At 39.3% G+C, this 23,847-nt stretch overlaps 2 protein-coding genes across 4 annotated transcripts in view; one reads left to right on the forward strand and one right to left on the reverse strand.

Moving 5' to 3' along the window:
- Nucleotides 1-1,371: 1,371 nt before the first annotated feature.
- On the forward strand, nucleotides 1,372-19,063 carry LOC138033477 (protein eyes shut homolog). Its single transcript, XM_068881214.1, has 8 exons — nucleotides 1,372-4,339; nucleotides 5,141-5,423; nucleotides 6,343-6,581; nucleotides 8,491-8,763; nucleotides 13,410-14,264; nucleotides 15,631-15,817; nucleotides 16,924-17,212; nucleotides 17,919-19,063. Exons 1-8 carry the CDS (start codon nucleotides 1,966-1,968, stop codon nucleotides 18,003-18,005), a joined length of 4,587 nt encoding a protein of 1,528 aa, XP_068737315.1. The 5' UTR covers nucleotides 1,372-1,965; the 3' UTR covers nucleotides 18,006-19,063.
- The window catches only part of LOC138033478 (transmembrane protein 18-like), a 9,704-nt gene continuing 4,683 nt past the window's right edge, over nucleotides 18,827-23,847 (reverse strand). For all 3 annotated transcript variants that reach the window (XM_068881215.1, XM_068881217.1, XM_068881216.1), the window contains exons 3-5: nucleotides 22,536-22,590; nucleotides 21,851-21,944; nucleotides 18,827-20,311 (exon numbers count right to left, since the gene is read on the reverse strand). In XM_068881215.1, coding sequence (XP_068737316.1) covers nucleotides 20,210-20,311; nucleotides 21,851-21,944; nucleotides 22,536-22,590 — 251 coding nt within the window. In that variant the 3' untranslated portion in view covers nucleotides 18,827-20,209. The remainder of the gene's footprint in view (nucleotides 20,312-21,850; nucleotides 21,945-22,535; nucleotides 22,591-23,847) is intronic.

Genomic DNA, 23,847 nt, shown 5'->3' on the forward strand with positions numbered 1-23,847 from the left:
GAAAATGGTCCCCGTTCACCTTCCTTCATAATATAGTGACAAGGTAGGAGACGGAAGCCAGCGTCGGGACTCCGATCGACCCAAAACAAGCACGATTTTTTCCGCGAAAATCAAATCCAGTCGCTAAATAAACACGCCAGGTTCGTGGAATAGGAATTTCTCTAAACCATGAATCCACTAAAGCATCTCCAGGTAGCAACGCGGAGCCACCGGACTCCGTAAAACTTGTAAGTTAACCTGCTAAAATGGCGGCCAGAAAGCGTGGTACTCACGAAGTGCCCAATTCAAAATGGCACTGAACTCTGGACGCCTGGTGACGAGTATAATAAGTCTCCCTCGAGGGAGGGGAGTCCCAAAAAATTGCTCAGTGAGTTTTGTTTTTAGGAATTTGGGACTCCCCTCCCTCCAGAACTTATTATACTCGTCACCAGGCGTCCAGAGTTCAGTGCCATTTTGAATTGGGCACTTCGTGAGTACCACGCTTTCTGGCCGCCATTTTAGCAGGTTAACTTACAAGTTTTACGGAGTCTGGTGGCTCTACGTTGCTACCTGGAGATGCTTCAGTGGATTCATGGTTTAGAGAAATTCCTATTCCACGAACCTGGCGTGTTTATTTAGCGACTGGATTTGATTTTCGCGGAAAAAATCGTGCTTGTTTTGGGTCGATCGGAGTCCCGACGCTAGCTTCCGTCTCCTACCTTGTCACTATATTATGAAGGAAGGTGAACGGGGACCATTTTCCCCGAAACTTCGTGTACGTATTAAAGACAACAACAGCCCACCACATGATAAGTTTTATCGATTTTTATTACCATTTTCTAGCAAATTTTCAGACCTAGACTTCGCCTTATATGTTCTCCATATTTTAATACCTACGTGACGCACACAGTGAGCCTGGGTTACCTGTGGCGTGACGTGCAACCCAAGAATAAAGTTCCTTTCCTTTCCTTTTTGCCATAATGCAATACGTTTTGGGGGTGGTTCCTGACAAAATGAACTGTATTATGTAATGTTTAATAAATGAGCAGGAGTGTTTTATCAAGTTTAAAACACGAGTGTTTTAGGACTTGATAAAACACCAATTGCGAATTTATTCAACGGCTTCAAACGCTTTACTCTACATCTATCCATTCTCACAGTGATATTTGGAGTTTAAGTTATTTTGGCCAAGAAAATTGGACGTTAAATTCAGCCGTGTTTTTATCAGATATAAAGACACTCATTAAACATTTTAAATTTCTTTTGTATTTCCTTCATGAATTATTAATGAGTTTTTGAAGGGATAACTGAGGCTAAGCGAATGATGATGCGAGAGATCTGGGAGCCTCACGAACCAATCAGGGAATCAACCCCAACAAAACCCTAACAACCACTTAGTGACGATACACTGCAACGGTTTCCATGCGTTCCTCAGAGAAATATTTGAGTTTCTACGTTTTCCGTCTGGTAACCTCAGAACGAAAACACATGAAATATTTAAAAGTTTAGCTGGTTTCCAAAGTGAGCCGAAAAATGTCGAAACACTGGTAGCGTTCGTAAACTGTGGGATTTCGAAGGCAAATCAGTCGTGGACGTCAAATCGAATCAAGATCGAGGAAGAAGGGTTTTAATTTTACAGTTGATGTAGCAGCTGTTCAGTTGTTTTTTTTCGTTTGATACAGAACTGTTTGCAGATTTACAGCCATTGAAAGGAAGACACGCCGTAGAAGAAAGTCACACAAAGGTGAGGAAGGAGTTCGTCGAAAGAGCTTTGACTATTACTGTAAGTCTTGTATCATCGCTTCCGTCGAATTTTCATTTTCTAATCGCAGTGGAGAAATCGTAGAGGAAAGGATGAGCAAGCCTACAGATTTTTAACGGAATGGACTGAATATGAAAACAGCGTTTACCAGCTCACGTTGAATGTAGCTCAGGATACAAGTGTACGCAAGACAACATTGAAGTTTTATTGTGAATTAATTGACAATGTACAGTACGCTTATGTCTGCAACATTTATACGGAGTCTCGTCAGGACTGCGCTATATTTTATGTTGATCGTGTTTACATCAGAGTTGAATACAGTCTCAGCACAGAATTCTACTACCGTAATATTTCGCGCAAGGCAACAGTGCCCATTGGGTTTTCACTGCTTTAACAATACCGCTATAACAGTTATAATCAAGTGGGGACACAACGGCCATATCTGTGATGGGCAAGAAGCACAGGACTGCTATGGCGAGACAGACCCTTTAGGTTTTGTAATGGGACCCAGGCAAATTCCTCAAACTGTTGTACTAGGCGATAAAGTGATTTTTGAACCCGAATTCATTACTTTGAAGTTGTCAAATGTCACAAAGCACGCTTATGATAACTGTATTCAGAGTGGACAGTTTATTCACAATCAGACAACTGCCTCTTTCGAGGTACCGAACGAGTATTTGAACTCCCCAGGAATCAAATATTTCATAAATTACGATAATGCGCTTTATAGCTGCAATTTTGGCATAAAACTTGAACTGTTTGTGAGAAGCCGTCAGCAGCCGAACTGCATCAACCACTCTAATCCTCAACTTGGTGTGTGCAGTGGAAAAGGACTTTGTGCCAGTAGCACAGACACCTTTTTCACACGTAATTACAAATGCTTGTGTATGGATGCATACAATGGGACATATTGTGAAGAGCTTATCAGCTGCCATTCCAGTCGCAACCCTTGCAAGAATGGTGCAACATGTATAGAATTCACCGATGGAATTGCTGACACCTTTAATTGCGTCTGCCCACTTGGGTATACTGGCACTTATTGTGAGGAAGATATCAATGACTGTGTTTTTAATCCATGCCAAAATGGTGGATTTTGCACAGATGGAGTTAATTCATACACATGTTTATGTCAGTCAGGCTATAATGGCAAAAACTGCTCAGATGTTATTCCAAATTCCTGTACGCCAGAGCCGTGTAAAAATGGAGGGACATGTGAAAGGTCAGGAGAAAAAAGAAGATTCTATACTTGTATTTGCCCTCCAAATTTCACAGGACAAAACTGTACAGTGAATATGACAATGTCAGCTTCATCTCTTCAACTCTCTTCAACAGTGTGGTCCCAAACACATGTGCCACACTCAACTCCATTGTTACATGCAGAAAATACCAGCTTTATATCATCAAGAGTTTTGTCCACATCAACCTTCATGATGCAAGGGGTGAAGTCCTCCAGTGGCATATCCTATGCGGGAGCTATCTCGTCCTCACAAATAGTTTGGTCTCCAAGGATCTCAGAGATCTCATCCTCCCAACCCACATCAGTTCCTACAGCTACACGTCATTTGTCAACTTACACAACACTTCCACAATCCTCTTTCTCAAGCCTTAAAACATTAATGTCTTCTTTGGAAAAAGTTTCTTCACTGATTGCAGCATCTTCTGTGCCGCCTGTGATATCAAAAAGCAGCCTAGATGTATCTTCAAACGCATTATCATCTGTGTCAACCATGTTACCCGTACCAGCTCTTACAAGTACACAACCTACATCAGTCTACACAGCATTTGCACAATCCTCTTTTTCAAGCTATAGAAGACTGGCATCCTCTGTGGATATAGTTTCTTCAGTTATTCCTACATCTTTTGTGCTGCCTGTGGAAACAATAAGCAGCCTACATGTATCTTCAAACACATCATCATCTGTGTCAACAACACTGCCACCCATATCAGCTGTTACAAATACACTTCCTATATCCATCTCTACAACATTTGGACAATCCTCTTTATCAAGCTATAAAAGATTGGTATCATCTGTGGATATAGTTTCTTCAGTCATTGCTGCATCTTCTGTGCCTCCTGTGGTATCAATAAGCAGTCCATCTTCAAATACTTCCATGCCTGTGTCAATGCCAATGAAAACTTTGATGTTAACTGGTTCCACATCCTTGTTGATGTCCCATGTCACAAGCACAGTGTTGGCACATTCATCGTTTTTTTCGTCTTTACTGATGAAACATGTGACGTCAGTTGTAAGACAAACCTCATCCACATCTTCAAGGTTACTGATCTCTCCAACAGCTGTAACATCAGTACCATTCAGTGGTTTGTTCTCCTCTGAATCACCATCATCCACAGCTTTGCCAGCATTATCCACTTTATTTTACAGCTCAACTATGGCACTTTCTCCATCAAGATCATCAGCTCTTCTTTCTTCTTCTGTCGTGCCCACACTAATACCTATTCCACCATTGAGAAATCAAACCTGTAGCAATAATCCATGTTTAAACAATGGAAGCTGTACTAATGAACCATACATTGGATACAAATTTCGCTGTGAATGCCCTTACCCAACTGTTGGACCATTGTGTATCAGTATAAAAGGTTAGTTCCTCTGCTTGATGTTTAGTGTCTCATTACAGGGTTACCAAGGTACATGCAATGATTACTGCAAAAGATTTTCAAAAAAAGGGGTCATACAAGGCTTCCAATGTTAAAAAAACTGGTCTCTAAAAGTCTGCATCAACTCTGAATGGTGAAGCTGTGTACTTTGGAGGGCCATGGGTTTCTTACTTTTAAGCAGAGAGATTATTAATTGATAGGACCAGAGGGCATACATTTCCGTAATTAATAGTTAATCTTTATTTATTTTTCTTATAAACATTTCTTGCAAGGCTAATTTGCGGTTTGCAAAGAAGAGATGCGAGATTTTCCTTCATACAATTTCTGATATAAATAGCTGCTTCCTAACCTACAGCTGTAGTTTGAATTTTATGTTTAAAACTAAATCTTTTCAGAGTATTATTCAAAGTACATGTATTCTGTCCTCGGTCTTGATAGAAGAGGGTTACCGGTAGTATTATAGACATCTCCATGATTATTTCAAACATCAAACTTTTACTTACAGTAGTTCAACTCCTATAAATTAAGATCTTCACTTTTGCCGCATATATCTTATATCATTTAATCCTTCATCTAGTTTTTTTAATCCCATTTGTTACTATATTCACTCAGCCTCTTTTCTACTTCTGTTTCTTTTTCGCTTTCACTTTTGTGTAACTATTTTTACTGACTCGCCTAGATCAGCTGCCAAGCTATTTGTGAGTCTGACCTGTATGCTCGTATTGTTGTACTGTACATGTAGATTATAAACTTTTATTGTTGTTGTTGTTGTTAATTCTGCAGAAGGGGCTAACCTACACTTTCCAGCCTTTAGCCGAAGTTCCTTTTTGGAACACAAAAGCATCGCATTCAACCATGAAGAGAATATCATTGTTATGACATTCAAGACAAATAACACTGATGGTCTTCTTCTCTTTGCTGCGGATCATAAAAAAAGAGGAGATTTCATCCAGTTACGTGTCACAGGAGGAAAGCTGGAGTTTAGGTTCAGTCCTGGAGACACCTCTGTGTTAATTCAAAGCAACGAGTTTGTTAACACCGGTCAGACAGTGACGGCAACAGCAAGGTAAGTGGCTGATAGTCTTTATGGGGGATGGACATTCTGTGAGCCATGGCAGTCATATATCACTCACAACAAAATTTTATCAAGTAAAGCTATGATCCTTGCAGTTACAAATGTATGAATGCAATTTTTGCAATTTTGTAGTCTGAGAAGCCTGAAAATTTCAGGACTTCAACGGGGTTTGAACCTGTGACCTCGTGATACTGGCGCTACACTCTAACCAACTGAGCTAATTGAAGCCTCTGACGTTGGGAGCTGGTCATTGCAAAAATTGTGTTCGTAACTGCGAGGATCATACATTGTAGCTTCACTTGATTTCATATCCACAGTTCATATATGATCCATTTCATATAACATTTCATTGTTTATTCATTCCTCACGGGAACATTAGAGTGTTGCACCGGTATCGCAAGGTCACAGGTTCAAACCCTGTTGAAGTCCTGAATTTTTCAGGCTTCTCTACACAATTGCAAAAATTATGTTCATAGCTGGGAGGATCATAGCTTCACTTGATTTCATATCTGCAGTTCATATATGATCCATTTCATATATCATTTCATATTTTGTTTCAAAAAATTTAGTTTAATTAAATATATGTAACTTCTAAAGGAGACCATTTTTGGACATGGTTTTGAGCTTGTTTGGTCCATACAATTTTGTCTATAATATTTTTAGGAAATAAAAGGCTAGTAACTGTCAATGTCAGAGATCTCCTTAAGTGACCTTCTCAAGAAGAAAAAAGATTTTTGTGATAAGACCAAGCATGAGACTAAAGAGATGACAATATTATAATTGTCCTCACAAAATCATCTGTTTAACAAAAAAGGCTTTTCAAATAAGCATCAAGTCCATCAGGAACAGGCACAAATAAGAGAGAACAAAATGCTTAGAAATTACCAATTAAAATAGTCATTGCTTTTAGATATGTCATGAACTCTAAACCACCTTTTGGCACACTTCAAGTTGGGAATGGGGTGCAACTAAAGGGTGAAGTGGAAGGAAAGTTGAAGGGAATACAGCTATACGGCAGGTGGTACATTGGTGGTGTTCCACGCGGCCTGAGTATGCCAAATGAAACCAAAAACCATGCTGCCCCATCGCCCTCATTTGTTGGATCAATAAGGGACGTGCAGATCAATGAAGAGATTATATCTTTAACAGGTGCGTTGTGTATGTATGTATGACATTGTAATGTTTTACAATGCATATGACAATGAACATTGTGTGAAATTTTACAAACTGGAGGTAAAAACAAGAGTCTGTAGATACTACGAAAACCACCAAATCTGTGGAATGGGCCCAAATTTTTGAGTCACTGCCCTGCCCACTTTCGTTTTGCTTAAGGTGTACAAAACAACCGCAGCAATATAAAATGTCTAGTATAATCTTCATTGTCAAGTACTCTCCAAAAGCTTTTCAACGATTATAGAGCCTTCCATATGCACTCAGTTCTGCCGTTACCTCTTAAGAATTTTAACTATTTACAAGCGAAAGTGGGTGGGGCAGAGACATAAATTCCCATCCATTCCACAGATCAGTGGTTTTCGTAGAATACAGCAGGGGTTTTTATAAAATTTGAACTTGGCAACTGGTTTCAGGGCTTGAAATTAACATACTTTTCTACCGATATTTATCTCCATTGATTAATCACCTTTTGCAGTCAATTTTGCAGGTGTTCACTTTCTAACAGAGGGGACAAGTTCTTCAACCCACTTAACGTTAAGGGTACAGGTTGCTTTTTGAAGGGTCCATACAAGTTTCAAACTCATTATGCAATGTCCAGGTTCATTATCAATATAGTATCAATATCAAGCTACAGTTCCGAGGAGGTCCTTCGGTAATTTGGGTAAATCCAAGTTTTCAGCACTCACAACTGAGGATGGATTTAAATTTTCAATTAACCCTCTTGCTGAATCTTCGTCTTCACGTAACTAACCGGCAAGAAGCATACCGTGTTTAAGTGCACCCACGATCCCATGAAGCCGCTGAAACAATATGGCGCCTAGTAAATGCGGTGACCGAAGTATCGAAGTACATTTTGTGCTATTAATTAACAATATGAGAAACCAATTTTCTTGTAGTATTTACACATTATTTTAGTGGGGAAAGAAAGGTTTGTCATGTTCTAGCTGCCAGTTCTGAACGATTTATCTTGGGTTATCAGACAAAACGTGATTCACCAGCTGGCGTCCAGTTTGTGGCTGCGTTGGCGACCAGTGAGTCGCAATTTCAAGCCCTGGGTTTGAGTAGAGTACTGACTGTATCAACAGATTGAGGCCTATAAGTTACAGCTCCTTTCTCTAGAGATCAGTCTGGGGGCATGCCATTTTTCTTAGAATGCTCCCAAATGCCACATCACTGTCAAACAAGTTTTAATGTTACAGTTAAGTTTGAATTTTAGAATCTATCAACATTGCATTTATAACTGCAGGGATCATAGCTTCACATGATCACATGATTACGCAAATTTGAAAATTCAATTTCTGATTCTTGAAAAGTCCTTGAATACTCCTGGAATTTATGTACAAAATCCAGCACAAACCTTGTAACACACTCTTGTCTGTGTAGTCAGTTAGACTGCTCACAGTCTAAATCTGTCTTTCACTTTTTCAAGTTTGAGAAAAAAGTCTAGTAGCTGACCTCTCTGGGTGAAGTAGCAGATATACTTTTTCATCGGGTGTTAGTAATTTGCAACCACTTACCGGTAATACAGTGATTAATGTTGAACACTACCTTCTGTACATGTACAGTATATGGGTTGAATAAGCATGTGCTGTAAAGGTCACTTAGAGCAAAAGAGGTGAAAGATGAAGATGGTGGCTGGTTTGAGTGGAGTAGCCAATTAGAGTCATAATCAAAGTGAATTTTAAAAGATTAGGTTTGAGAGAACTTCAGTTTAGGGAAAACGTAGCCATTGTTTGAGTGAAGAAGCCAACACTTTCCATCAGCTCAACCGCTAAAACCCCATGCAGGTTCGCTAGTCACTTACAAATACATGTAATAGTAAAGACAATAGGTTGAATGTTGCACAGCAACTGAGTTAAAAACTTGTAATCCAATATCCTTGCAGATGCAAACAACTGGTTCAATATAAATGAAGGTGACTTACCAGCCTGCCAGAATCAGCCTTGTCAAAACAATGGAGTTTGTGTACCACATGAAGACAATGTGCATGATTACACTTGTAACTGTGCGGCAGGTTTTACAGGAAGGAATTGTGAAAGCCATATCCAATGTCAGTCAGAGAACTGCAATGGTGGAAAATGCATCCCTAAAGATTCCAATTCTACTGATTTTGTTTGTCTTTGTCCTCTTGGAAGAGTGGGTGTTCAGTGTGAGACAAGTGAGTACATACCTCTTACTGTTTTCTCAGTCCGTAACTTTCAGTACGGAACAAGAAAACAAGGTTAGTCATTGACCAAGCCTGAGGTCAAGATGGCTGGATATTGGCCAAGTGCTTTTTTGTGTGTTAATGGTCATTAGGTCCATAAAGACACACAAAAAGAATGAGGCCAATGTCCAGCCATCTTGACCAAACAAGCTTGGTCAATAAAGGATTTATTATATGGGATAAAACACCAAAAAATTATCTTAGCTCTTGCACCAAGCGAGAAATCCCAAGTGGGCAAGATAGCTCCACCATGCCCGTTTGGGTAGCCAATCATAGTGCAGGATTTGGTTCATCTTGCCCCCTCACGGAACAGGTCATAATTATAATAAATTTTGACATCTAACTAACCTTGTTTTCTTAAATTTTACTACCGAAATCACTAAACTGTTTGCACCCCAAAAAAAATGATCAATTGCATTTGAATTTGAACTTGCTCACATGACCATTTGGAGCGCCCCAATTTGTGGTCAACGTGTTATTATTGATGTGAGCGAGGCTGTGGGAAAAATTAATATAAAAGAAACAAACCGCAGCTTGAGAGGAATGTGTAGGAATAACTTTTCACCGTTTGGAAATGGGATGTGGTCAATGATGGTTGAGTGGAGGGGAAGATGTTAGACTACGAGCAGTCCCTTTGTTTTCTTATAGTCCGTCGAGAGCGGAGCGAAAAAAACAGGCCGCGCGAAAGCTGGTGTCTGGGCGGAAGGCACCAGACACCAGCTTTCGCGCGGCCTCTTTTTTTCGCTCCGCTCTCGACGGACTATAAGAAAACAAAGGGACTGCTCGTAGTCTAGGAAGATGTTTTAACAGAGTTCTACCCGGGAAGTATATCTCTAAAACGTCCCGGGTAGAACTCTGTTGAAAAATCTCGCCCTCCACTCAACCATCAGTGACCACATATCATTTCCAAACGGTGGAAAGCTCTTCGTACACATTCATCTCATGCTGCGGTCTGTTTCTTTCTTTTCCCACGGCCTCGCTCACATCAAGAATGACACGTCACAAATCGGGGCGCTCCAAATGGTCACATGTGCAAGTCAAAAATTCAAATGCGATCAATCATTTTTTTCGGGCTGCAAACAGTTTAGTGATTTCAGTAGTATTATATCTCTAAGGTAATCAGACACATGGGAAAGGAAACTACCGGTAGTTGAATTTAAGCAGAAGGTTCAAATGCCACCAATGATCCACATGTGCCGCGCGAAAGCTGGTGTCTGGGCGGAAGGCACCAGACACCAGCTTTCGCGCGGCCTCTTTTTTTCGCTCCGCTCTCGACGGACTATAAGAAAACAAAGGGACTGCTCGTAGTCTAGGAAGATGTTTCAACAGAGTTCTACCCGGGAAGTATATCTCTAAAACGTCCCGGGTAGAACTCTGTTGAAAAATCTCGCCCTCCACTCAACCATCAGTGACCACATATCATTTCCAAACGGTGGAAAGCTCTTCGTACACATTCATCTCATGCTGCGGTCTGTTTCTTTCTTTTCCCACGGCCTCGCTCACATCAAGAATGACACGTCACAAATCGGGGCGCTCCAAATGGTCACGTGTGCAAGTCAAAAATTCAAATGCGATCAATCATTTTTTTCGGGCTGCAAACAGTTTAGTGATTTCAGTAGTATTATATCTCTAAGGTAATCAGACACATGGGAAAGGAAACTACCGGTAGTTGAATTTAAGCAGAAGGTTCAAATGCCACCAATGATCCACATGTGTCAAAAAAAAAATTATAATAAATAAATCTTCTTTGCTTTCTAAAATGGTTGCTTTCAAGATTCAAACAAGTTTATTTAACATGATGGTAAACGACACAAATTTGCCAGAGAGTGTTTTATCACAATTTCAAAACTCGTTAATAATTCATGAATCTAACCGCCTATCAAAACATCGATAAAAACATCACAAGTACGAAGCTTTGTACTTGGTAATCCATGATCATTCTGAAAAGCTTGGTAGCCTGCGTAGCAAGCGTTCCTGTTTGACAGAAGAGCTTCGAACCGATTTTCTGTAAACTCCAGTTTGCGGAAAATCGTTTCGAAGCTCTTTTTGTTGAAAAGGAACGCTTGCTACGCAGGTTAAAAGCTCAGTGGTGGTTTTCATTTCAGATTCAGGGGAGTGTGGGGCTGAATGTGCAAACAATGCAATTATCGCTTATTCTGAAATGAAACAATCTTTATATAAATGTCACTAGTGATCTGTATATAAAGATCACTTGTGATCTTTATGAAATAGTCCCAATCATTTTCATCAAAATTTCAGCAATAACAAACTTGTGGGCGGATACTTTTACCCTTCCTCCTTCCAAACTTCTTCAACAAATTTTGTCAACCAAAAAATTCAATGACTCCCCCATCACAGGGATGTAGCTAAGAATAAATTCATCCGGGTGAAGGTTCTATTGAGGCGGTAATTTCGTGCTCTGAGCATCAAAGGGACCTGGTAACAAGATTGTTTCCAGTGTTGCGCAAAACCCGGCACTGTTCAAGGTGGCAAATACAGGGAAAGAGAAGACATGCACAAAAGTACAATGCTTTCACTTCATTTCCAGTATCGATAAATTCTAATGCTAATTCTGTGCATACTAACAGAAATTCAATTTTTTTTTGTTAACACATCGAATGACTTTTAAACTTTGTAGAGAATAATTTGCGATCTTCTCAGTTGCTTCGATCGACAGCAAAAATTCAGACGGCGATCACCCCTTTCTCAAGCGGCGATTTTCACCGGCAGCCGGCGCTTAGCGACATGCCTGCCATCATGTTACTTAACAATATTTGTATCTAGACTTGTTTGTTCAGCCTTGCATTTTGCCACTGTGCAAAAATATTAAAATGCCAATTTGTGCCATATCATGTTGATTTTGAAAAGTATTTTTCCAGCAAGGCTTTTTCTTCATCGGCAGTTCTCAATCTTACGCAGCATTTTTAACCAACCTTCTTTAACCATCAACGGCTACGAAGTGTCTTGCCTAAGAACACAACACAATGTCCCCGGCCAGGACCCGAACCTGGACCACTCAATTCGGAGTCAAGCACACTAACCATGAGGCCACCGGGCCTTCCATACTGCTTATGAGGTCCACTTATTTTTCTTGTATGCTAATACCTTCGCCTCACAATTTCAACCTTTGTTCAGACTCCCAAGGGACACGCTTTTTGTGGAATGTTTTTCAAGCTGTTCAAAGAACTTGCAGCACATGTTTTATCAGGTCTAAAAACACTTGGCTATGCCTCATGTTTTTAAACCCCATAAAACTGTTGTTCGTTTTTTAAACATTACTTTGAATTAATTTTAGTGGGCCACATTGTGGACTGTACTGTAGAATATGGCCCTGCTTAATTAGCCAATCATTAGCCTAGTGATGAATAATAATTAGTACACATGTAGCCTCTTGTTCCAAAGTCATGCAGTGGTTCTCATCCTCTCCCAATAAACAAAGGGTTGTATGTCACCTCAGCTTGGGGTTGAGGAGCAATGTATGGCTGCTGCCAAGAGGACTGTGCAAGGCGGGAAAGCTTCTGGCATTGTCAAGAGTTAGTGACATGACCAATGCTAAACTTGAAACGAGTTTCATGTATTACAAAATGAAAAGGTCATGATTCTGTTACTATGCAAATCTCCAGATGAATGTCAATGAAGGATAAGACTCATTAATTTTTTCAGCTTCATTTGGAAAAAGAGAAACCTTTAATCTACCGTGATAATTAGTTTCATTACTAAGTGCTCTGGCAGATTGTCCCCAACAAAAACCAGTTGCCTCCTCTTCGCGACAGTTTTAGTACAGTTGGGTAGGGTACCATGCAGTAAATACAAGGATATTGTTTGAAAAGAATTTAATACTTAATTATATAATAATACATCTTGTTGCTTGTTACTAAATCTTGAAACATTAATTTTAACAATATGAATCTACAGTAATAAAAGTGTACACACCAGCATAAAATGTTTGGAGCAAAAGGGCTTTATTTTAAGTAGAGGAATACATGTACTTTTCTTTGAAAAAAATAATACAGTTGTAAGAGAAATGAGGTTTGTTTTCAAACAATAGGACATGTATAGATAACATTTTTCTTGAGAGGGCATGGTATTGAATCCTTCAATATGATTGGTTGTTCACATGGTCCAGATTTTCCTATCTTTGCCCATGGAGATGGTAACACTGAGAATTTTTGTCCTTGACCTTAAAATTAATTTCCTTTTTTTGAGAGGCTTTGAAACAGAATTAAAGAAAAATGTTGAAACGTTCAGTTTGTAAGTTGCATACTACATTTGCTATCAAGCGTGATGAGAGTCAACAATAAATTATTACAAAAGTGATTTCTGAGAGGAAGAGAGAGAGGGAAAAAAGTTATTTACCAGCTAAGGGTCGGTCCATACAGCGAAAAACTATGCAGCATGTTCAATATTTTGGTCACAGTTTCCCCTATATAGACTGCCAGCCAGCAAGCATTAAACATTGTTTATTGGTTCTGAAGAAGGTTAATTTCGCATCCCTTTGCTGTTTTTTTTTTTTTTTCATAAATTGGCTGGAGGGCCATGATATTTTACAGTTATTGTAGTGGTTGGTTTTAACTTATTTCCTTTTACTTTCGTTTTAGACATCAGCATCACACTTCCACTTTTCACTATAGTGCAGAATTTTCCTTCATTTTTGGAATACCCAGTTCCAAAGGATGCAGTGAAGAGTTTCTATGTAAGATTTCAATTTAAACTTGATAACTCCTCGTCATCTTGGAATGACAGTCTGTTTGTTTACAGCGCACAAAACAAGTTTCAAGGAAGTGGTGACGATTTTTTTGCTGTTGGACTAAAAAACAATAAGGTGTTGCTTCAGTTTAATCTTGGAAGTGGGGTTGCACGATTTTATAGCGATCCACTGGATACAAGTATTGATTGGCATTTAGTGGTGGCAGGGCGTGATGGGCGTAAAGGTTACCTAAAAGTGGACAGTCAGAGTAGAATAGAAGGTGAATCTCCTGGTCAACTCGTGGGACTGAATCTGTTTGAACCACTCTATATTGGTGGCGTACCTGACAAAACGCAGCTTCCCAGTGTATTGGATTTCAAAACTGGTGGATTTCAGGGCTCTATTTATGATGCAGCCATCAGATTTTCTCTTCAAACACCATTTATCCAACTAGGCACTTCAAAACACGAACATGGCCCCGACAATGACACGTGGGCTGTGATAAGAGGAAGAAATGTGGGAAATGAAAGCTATAATGAGTGTACTTCACGTAACCCTCCCTGTGCCAATGGTGGTAACTGCACACGAGAAGGAGCTACATTTGTGTGTTCATGTCCAGTGAACTGGGCGGGTCTTTACTGCACCAGGCCGCGTGCTCCTTGTTATGGGTATAATAGTCCCTGTGTCAGTGGTGTGTGTCGTCCAAATGGCTCAAGTTTCAGTTGTGATTGTCCACTAGGAAAAACAGGGCAATTATGTGACCAAGGTACGTTTGTATTGAAAGAATATTAAAAACTGACGTAGGCCACACTTGTGTACACTCATACATGTATTATACATGGTGTAAATGAGTAAAAGTATTATCTTTTCTTTACACCAGGCCAAAGTTGTACATACCTAAGGTTGGACAAGTTTACATTTCTGCTATATCCCATTCAGACTCCTAGGAATGAGGCTTGATAGATTTTACTCTGTCTAACACCAGATAATTTTACGCGTGAAAGGAGCGCGGTTTAGGAGTCAATGGGTTATCCAACAATTCATGTATTTCAATCTGTGCCACAAATCTGAACCACAAGTATGCACAGTCTATTAGCACATCTAAGTATTAACTAAAGGCATGTTCAAAAAGCTTTGCCTACATTTAACATGGAGTATGTTTTATACTCTGGATTTGTGAATTATCCACTTTGATATAGTTATCTGGCTTTTACAGAACTGGAGCAGCTCTGTAGTGGAAATTAATGTACAGCTGGTTTGAAGGGCACAATGGAAGGCCATGAAATTCATAATTTGCATTGAATCAAGAAAAATAGATTTCCTCTGAAATTTGGGGCAAAAATCACGCTAGTTGAGTATGACATATGTGAAACCCCATTTTTTGTTGGAATTATGTCATGTGTCTAGGAGTCAAGCAATTTTAATTACCAGTAACTTGACATGTCCCCTCTAGCAGGTGAGATGTTTTAGTGCCTGTGCTTATTGAACAAAGCAAGTGGTCTTTGCCCTATGCAGACGTCAGTCCAGTCAGTGAATTATACAAACGATGATCAATGATGGCGATGATAATTAATAATAATATATAATTCTGCCCTAGTAGAGGCTTGATCAACTTTGTCTTAGTTGACTGATTTATCCAGTGCAGACTTCCTTCCAAATAGGCAAGAGAAAAACTCTGGCATGACTTGCCTCTATCTAACCATGAAAGTGTTACTTGTTTAACTGGCGAGGAGCATGCCATTGTGTTGGTTAGAGTAAGTGGTCCGCAAGATTGGGGCTGTAACATTATTGTCGTTTAAGATTCTCTTTTTTTCGTTCTGATTCTGCAGGGGTGAACAAAGCCAAGGCAGCTATATTAAAACCCTTTCACCCCCGTGGGGTTCCCCATTGACGAGTAAAATTGTCTGGCGTTAGGCAGAGTAAAATCTATGAGTGGCACTCTTGGGAGTGAAAGGGTTAATGGGGACATTTTGAGTGAATCTAGCTGTTGTTAACTTTGAAACTGTAAACTAAGAGGTCATTTTACAATCTGCTGGGCACCACTGTTGGGCTCAAAAACCCCTCCACTGGCATGAGTTGGCTGACCGTCAATATTGCTGATGTTATGCATTTTTTTCTAATTTTTCTCCTAGATGTTACGATACAAACTCCCCTGTTTCAGTCTTTTTCTTACATGCGGTTTAAAAGTACAAACAGTAGGAGGACAACCCAGGTCACCATCAGTTTTAAACCATCAACATTGCATGGAATTTTGTTCTATTTTGGTTATCATGACAGCAGTGACACAGGAGACTTCATTTCTATTTATCTGTACAACGGGTAAGATGTTAGCTTTTAAAATAATTAAAGGTTGGATATTATCACCTTTTAAGAGGCCTAAATGTCTAAGCATTTTTGTACAAACGTCTATCATAAGCCGCTAAAAATGCTGGACACTGAATGTACATGTCCATTAGTCACAATTTAATCCTTTCACCAGGGCCCGGTTATTCAAAAGCCGATTAACGCAAATCCCAGATTAAAAATAATTAACCAAGGAGTTTATTTCTCTACTCCCAAATGCTGTTCAACGCTGATATTTTCTAAAACTTTACATCAGAGGAAGTCAATCTTGAAAAACAAGCAAAATAAACTTTTACCAAAAAGTTGAAAACACGAAACCAAAGTTTACACTAATCCTGGATTAAGTTTTAACTTACCAGTAATCCAGGATTAGATCCAATTAAATTTGGCTTTAGAACAACTGGGCCCAGACGATTAAACGTTTACTCGCTGCTTCAGTGATGAATGGGTTAACATCATCTAGATCCACTCATGTCCCCTTTAACCCTTTTAATCCTGAAATCGAGGCTTCGTGTAAAAAAAATACCAGTAGACACAGATGACATAAGCCAAGCAAAAGCCAGGAAACAGTACCCAGCCAAAACACAATTACTAAATGAGTAATAGTTACTCTAATGTGTGCGGTACCCGAGTAGTACCCTTTTACTCTGTCTTATGCCAGACGATTTTACTCATCGCTGGGCGCCACTTCAGGGATGAATGGGTTAAGCAGTTACCGTTTTACAAACTACACCCATTAAGGCAATACCGTTTTGTTGCCTAATCAAGCTTATGTAATACTTACCAAATGGCATGGCAATACTTCCACCCATTGGTAATACCACTCTAACCTCTTCACTCCCAGCAGTACCACTTATAGACATTACTCTGCCCAGTGCCAGACAATTTTACTCATCAATGTGGGCTTAAGGTTTATCATCTCCAGGGAAACAACTATGTCCCCTTTACCATTCTGGTTCATTTTTTTCTAGATTTGTCAAATTGATGTATGACCTGGGCAATGGCATAGCTGTTACTAAGATCAACCCCTTTAACTGTGTGATTCTTTAATTTTTTTTTTTTTTTTTTTTTTTTTTTTGTAGATTTGTCAAACTGAGGTATGATGTGGGCAATGGTGTAGCTGTTGCGAAGAGCAACTTGACTGTGGCTCTTGACACATGGTACACTGTTAGTGTCAGTAGAGTAGAGAAAAATGCAACCTTGACTGTCACTGGTGACACACCTGTTAGCATCGTTTCTCGAGGACCTGCTATTGCCTTGGATGTTAAGTCCAGCTTCTACTTGGGAGGAGTGCCTTCATTGAAAGACATAAACCCAAATGCTACGGACTCCATGGTTCAAAACTTTTCGGGTTGTATTCGACAACTGAGGGTAACTATCTTGTGTCAGAAAGTTACTTGATGCATAACAGTTCTTATTTACACTTAAATAGACTTTAAGGTAAGTTACAGGCCATGTTTTTTCAGAGTTCAATTTTTCACACAAGTGAAAAGCACTCAGGACGTAAATTGAACTGGAAAAAACAAGGACCCATAACTTACATGTACACTACAGTCTGTGAAATGAGACAAACAAGATATTTATTAGATTGTGATTTAATTTCATAATCATTCATTGACCTTGTGTGGGGCATAGTAAGAACTTGCAACAGCCGGGTGCGCAAAGCCTGGTTTGCACTAACCATTGGTTAAGGTGTCAAAACCTATTGGTTTCCATGGTATTGAACGCTGGTTAGCGCTAACTATGCTTCAAGCAACCCGGCCAGGTGGCTATGATCACTCAGATGATAGTCTAAGAGCAGTGCAACGCAATCTCACAGTCAAAGGTTCAAGTCTCATTCAAGCCTGGACTTTCTTCAGGGTCCTTTGAAGGCTTCATTGTAGCTCAAACTTGCACGGGACCACTTTTAGGCAATTTTTTTGAGGTGAAAGGTTGAATCATGTAAGAAAGAGTGTAGTGCAACACATGCTGCTAATGGCCTATCCTGAACTATCTTTCATATGTACAGTGTACATGTAAGTGGCAAGTGTGGACTAAAACAAGTGTTAATATTATTATTGTTGCTTGAATCCTGCAGGTTAATGGTATCCTTTATATGCAAGAACACACAAGTGCTCTGGAAGGAAGAAACATTGCCAACTGCCCTGGACCACAATGGGCATAGTGACCACCTGTTAATCATAATGGAGATGTTCTTGCGAGTCTTGATGGTTGTCACTAGTGGTGTATTTCCAGTACGGTAATTGCGAGCGATGTATTTGAGGCATTGGCGGTGGAGTTCTTTTAAGGATATTCTCGGCCTGCCTGACCAGTGGAGTGTTGCAAAAGAAAAATGTCCCTCTTTGACATCCTCATCACTGCTTTCTGAAATATCTGACCCATTTTCCTTCCCTGACAGAACCTGTCAGTTGGACTACCATACACATAATTATAATTTTGTCAAAAGATACACACTCAGAAAGATCTCAAATTTATGGTTTTAATTTGGTGTTCAGGCCCGGGTTGCTCGAAGCATGGTTAGCACTAACCAGCGTTAAATACCATGGAAACCTATAGGTTTTGATACCTTTTAACCAACGGGCCCCAGTTTGTCAACTTTAACAGTGACAACAGTTCATTTGTATCACATTTTACAAATTGTCCTGGTTTTAATGAAAAGATGAAAGATGAATAAGTATTCCTATTAAAAAACACAACATGTTTCTGCTTCCATTGTGTTTTCACATAAGCCCTTTTAAAGCTTTGTAAACATTTTTTTTTGTCAAAGAAATTCTTAAACCTCTTGAGAAAATAATGTCAGCCAAAATGCTTCTTTCATTGTTATTAAGTCTTCAACTGTGTGAAGACCATTACAACAAACCTTGCATTTTTAACCGCCTTTCAGTAGAACATCACCTCCCCTTCTCACCTTAAGGTGCAGTCTTGGGGGTCAGGTTTTACTCACAAGGAGGATACCTTCCAGAGATAGAAAATGAAGGCAGATGATTATGATGATGTATATTTAATCTTAGGTTGTAACAATAAGTCAGTTAGCTGTACAACTGTTATTTTATTATTAGAGGTAGTAATCAGCTGATTACAAACTTGTATATAGCCAGATACCAATAGATTATAATGAAAATTGTACACAACCTAGATTTTAAAATGCTACACGTAAATTGATTTAAGCAATACATGTACATAATGATATTATTATAATATAAATAACTTATTTGAAACCCATTTGTTCCTATGCTGTGTTAATGTTAATAAGTGAAAAGACAGGACACAAGAATGTGAGGATGTGTAGATTTTCAACAAGATCTTCTAAGTGGTTTTCTCAATGACCTGCCTTTGAAATGGAAGGACGAGCTCTGGTGACCTTATACCTGACTAGCACAGACCTCACCAATTTTTATTTAGGCAGGTTTAAATGTCAGATCAGATCAAGTCGGATTGCTCAGGTTGGATCCATGTACAAAATGATAAGGCCTCAAGAAATCACCCTAGCCCTTAAAATCATTAAGCTAACCTTGATTAAAATAATCACATCAAATAGGTAGTAGTTTTGGTTTACAAAACCGTTTTTCGCTCAACCTAAAGTGAGATTTCAGAGTTGATCCAGTCCGACTTTGTACCTGCCACTTTTTATTCAGATGAGAAATTGAGAGTGTGCTAGAAATCAGCATCTGCATAATTATTCACACATATCTCCAAAGAAAGAACTTTATTATTGTTCTTTCTTCAGAGATACGTGTTAACTATTCTCACACTGTTTAGAGTTCTTGAATATTCCTGAGCTTATTATGTCCCAGTTTCCAACCTCAAATTCAATGTCTCTGGACCTTCCAGCAGAGAAATTTGAGTTATACTGTAAGGATCAAGTTGAACCTGGTGAACTGAACTCTGATTGTATGGTGAAAATCCTGTTGTCTGTACTTATATGAGAAAAGCAAAAAGGTTAAAATGAAATAGGAGTACTGGTGGCCCCCCTTCAACTACAGGCCACGTAACTCGGCTACATTTACCAGTGCCCATCACCGATTGATAGGATATTGAAAGAAGATCCAAGCTGATTAATTCTGTTTTTCAGCGAAGACCAAAGAACTGCTTTGTTAGGTGGTGTATTTAAGTCTGTTTTCATGGTGGTCCCTTCATGTATGACTTGTGATCCACGCTTATCTTGCCATTACTACTGGGTTCTTGACTTAAAAAACAACAACCACCAATCTTCTGTAGATGACTTTTGATGCAAAGTACGATTCAGATACCAATTAACCAAACCAAACACATCTCTAGTTGAGGACCTCTCGATCAGCTTCATCGTCATTATTTTTGGTGAACTGCACATGACAGTGTTCAAACATTCTGATAGTTTCATCACATTCCTTAATTCTCTTTTTTATCGCCACATTTTGCTTGCCTCTGTTCCTTAAGCTGTCCTCTCTTTACAACTATCAACATTTTTCCTGCTGTCCACAGCCACATAACCTGTAGATAAGCAATGTAAATATCTTTAAGTCAACAGTCTATTTAACAATAATTTATTATTGTGTGCTGGATATGAAGTGATAGATAACCAACGAGGCGCGTAGTGCCGAGTAGGTTACAACTATTTTATACATGTATCCAGCAAGCCCGAGTAGAATAATTGTTTTTTTAAAAGCCCCAGAATCCACAACTCTTCCAATGAAGCATTGATTTCTGCCTTGGACAATTCCAGTCTGAAACGGCTTTTGTCAGCCATTTTTTCTCACAGCTAGAGAAATGTTTTCAGCTCACTTTATTTCAGACGCATTCCTTGACCCTAATAATTATTAGGTACAGCAGGTGTTTGAACTGATAGCCTGTATCTTGCGAGCCAATGAAAATGCTGAAAATCCGATATCAGTAGTTCAGTTTTAATAATTAAAGTTATCCCGCTTGGCAGAGGTTTCCTTGGTTTTCCTCTCTAATGGTAAGGAAAGGAAACTTCTGCATGGATCTCCTCGATGTTTTCCAGAACTTTGGACAAATAACTAGTTTCCCAATGGTAGAAGAGTGTACACGTAAGTGACATTTCATTGACGTCACAACTGGTATGCTAAACTGGTATGCTAGCCTGCTTGCAAGCGGTAGATGTTGTGTCGCCACGAAACACTATCAGACGCCATAATATTGGAAGAGCGTGGGATAGGTCTGGGCCCCATGACAAAACGATGGGGTGGAGAGTGGGAAGAGCGCTTTGTCAACCCTCAACCCGGCCCAGACCTAGCCGCACGAATCCAAGATGGCGACCTCATTACAAATTCCGGTTTTTTCGACCATCCAACCGCCTGTGTGCAGGCTACACATATCCGTGACAGAACATCAAGGAGATCCATGCAGAGGTTTCCTTTCCATCTTGCTAGAGAGGTAAAACAGGGTACTTTAACCCACTGACTACTGGGAGTGAGAATTAGATTTTACTCTAACACCAGATGATTTTATTCATCAACTGGGGGCATCATGGGGTGCCTGTGGAGCGAATGGGTTAAAAAACCCTATACTTTGTTGCTTTGGGACAAAGAAATAATGGTTACAGTCCAGGAAAGAAGCTACATGTACCTCAGACAAAGCTTTTGTTGATATTTGATAAAAATGATTAACACTCAGGGTTTTATATTGAAAAGGAAGTGTCAAAGGGTTAAGGGAATTGTGGAAGTAATCTTTTGATCTGGGCTTCTTGTACCTCAAAGGATACACAGATGTGAAATATCTAACAAGACCAAACTGCCAGTAATATATTGATTGAATAGTCTACTGAAGGTAGTATTAGCCAAGTCTTCAATGGTACCCTATTGTGGTTGAACATGAACCTCACAGTCATGATAACAACAGAAATCAAGGAAAGCTGTGCGACTTCAAAAAAACTATGGAAAGTTGACTGTTATGTTAACTATGGCATTTTTGTTTTCGAATCCATCTTTTGTTGAAAAGTAGAATTGCTGGAAATGATTACTGATTAGTTACACTGTACAGACCACCTTGTTAAACAAATTTGTTACTTACAGTAAGAACAAAGCAATTGAAGAGTATTGGTCCTGCATGTACCACACTAATAAACAGTCCAAATGAGTCAAAATACTGCTCCCTTGAAAATGCTCTACAAAATAATAGCAGACAATACTATCATGAAAATTTTAAACTTAATCACTAGGAGTAAGTGTACTCGTCGCTTGGCGTTGCATTACGTTAATGGGTGTATGGGCATGTTTTGAGTGTTCCTGCACTTTCCAGTGTTGTGTTACTGTTCTCGGCATGATGACACAGCCTTCCAGCGGTCACTGGGTCAGCTGCATTCTGATGTGGTCTATGTGTGCACCTTTGCATGTCCTTGTAGTTTTACTCTGCGCAGGGAACAGTGTTTTTTGTGTAGCTCACATTTCCTAGTGTTCCCTCCCTCCCCTCCCTTTTCTATTGTTTTGTACACCAACATGGCCGTCTCATCACATGGATGCAAACCAAGAATAATATTGTCTTTCAGTTTAACTTCAAGTGAGGTCTATAGCAATGGTAAAAAAATAAAATATTTAAACTATGAGCTTTCGCCAATCTACGGTGTCATCAGTTGACCAGCAAAAGCGAAAGTTTTTTCAAAATGCTACTGAAGGACAACATACTCTAGATAATACTGTACAACGATTGCCTTTCAGAGCTTCTAACTTCTAATGAGTTATGAAGAGAATGAACAAACCTCCAATGTTTTGCTCCTAAGACATTTAGTTGCTCAGTGACAAATGCCAGACACACTGAAAAAAATTCAGTAATAAATTTTTCAAAATGATATGAACCTAAGATAATCTCAGAATCATTTGCATTTTGAGTCACTTTGAATCCTATAGCCCTATCACTATCAAGATGTGGCTGCTTTTTTAGCCCTCCAACTTGCATTGGCAGTTCTAAGAGGGATCCTAAATGCTTGATTGCTTTGGCCAGGTTTTCTTCCCCTACCAACAATGGTGAAACAGTAACCCCTTACGCTTGTTTGTGTTGGCCCCTTTATAAGCGCTATCACTTTAATCTCTAGAAAGTGTATATTATTCATCATTAACGCTAGCTCAGTCACCACAACTGGATAATAATAATTACTATAGTAATTGTTTAATCAAGTCAATGGACATTGTTGTCAAAATCCTTTCCAAGTGAGCCAAAATGCAATAATAATTTTATAATTATTCTAAAAGCAACACCACATTCCATTATTAAGTGCTTTCCCCTAAGTCTTTTTCCTTCAGCCAATCATATATTAAGATAGCTCAAACTAGTAAATTCAACAATTTGTAGAGAAGAGTGTTGTACTGTAGTGTCAATCTTTACAATGATTGACACTACAACACTGTATCAGGTAACAGCAATGTTATGGTACCATATGAAACACTGATCATTTCCAAACAAGATGTGATCATTATTGTGACATAATAAGTTACCTTGGCAATGGGGAAGTTGCTCATATCTCTAAAACAAACTCAGTGACCCCCATTTTTTATTGCTGGAAAGTGAGCAGAGGGCCAAGATGAAACTTTCTGCAAAGTTTTAAAAATTTCTGTGCAGCAGAATCAGAGCCACCTCTGTCAACAAAATCACAGATTTAAAGGGTATATGACAGATTTTTTCTCATTTGCTTGGTTGAATGTACCCAATGTCCTGATAACAACTGCAATTTTTTTTTTCGATATCAATTTTTCTTCCCCTAGTTCTAGCCATTAACCCTTTCACTCCCAATAGTGCCACTTATAGATTTTACTCTGTCTAACGCCAGACGATTTTACTCGTCAATGGGGAACCCCACGGGGCTGAAAGGGCTAAGGACGCAGAATTTCACTTCCGCCGGGTAACAAACCATGTGAGTACAGAAGGGGGACTGGAAATGATAGTGATGTCATCTTGGGAATGCTTGTTTATATCTCTTGGTCACTGATATTTTCATGTGAAGGCTTTAATACGGCCAGTAGATGCGTGCCAATACTGAAAAAAAAAACACTTGTTGATTTGCTTGGTGCATTTTG

Source organism: Montipora capricornis, chromosome 14 (assembly GCF_036669925.1).
Source record: "Montipora capricornis isolate CH-2021 chromosome 14, ASM3666992v2, whole genome shotgun sequence".
NCBI lineage: Eukaryota > Metazoa > Cnidaria > Anthozoa > Scleractinia > Acroporidae > Montipora > Montipora capricornis.

Excerpts from the sequence above, each read along its gene's own strand:
- LOC138033477 (XM_068881214.1), top strand. The coding sequence starts at position 1,966 with ATGTACAGTACGCTTATGTCTGCAACATTTATACGGAGTCTCGTCAGG. Across the intron at positions 14,265-15,630 it reads AGGGCAATTATGTGACCAAG|ATGTTACGATACAAACTCCC; the intron begins GTACGTTTGTAT and ends TTTTTCTCCTAG. Across the intron at positions 15,818-16,923 it reads TCTATTTATCTGTACAACGG|ATTTGTCAAACTGAGGTATG; the intron begins GTAAGATGTTAG and ends TTTTTTTTGTAG.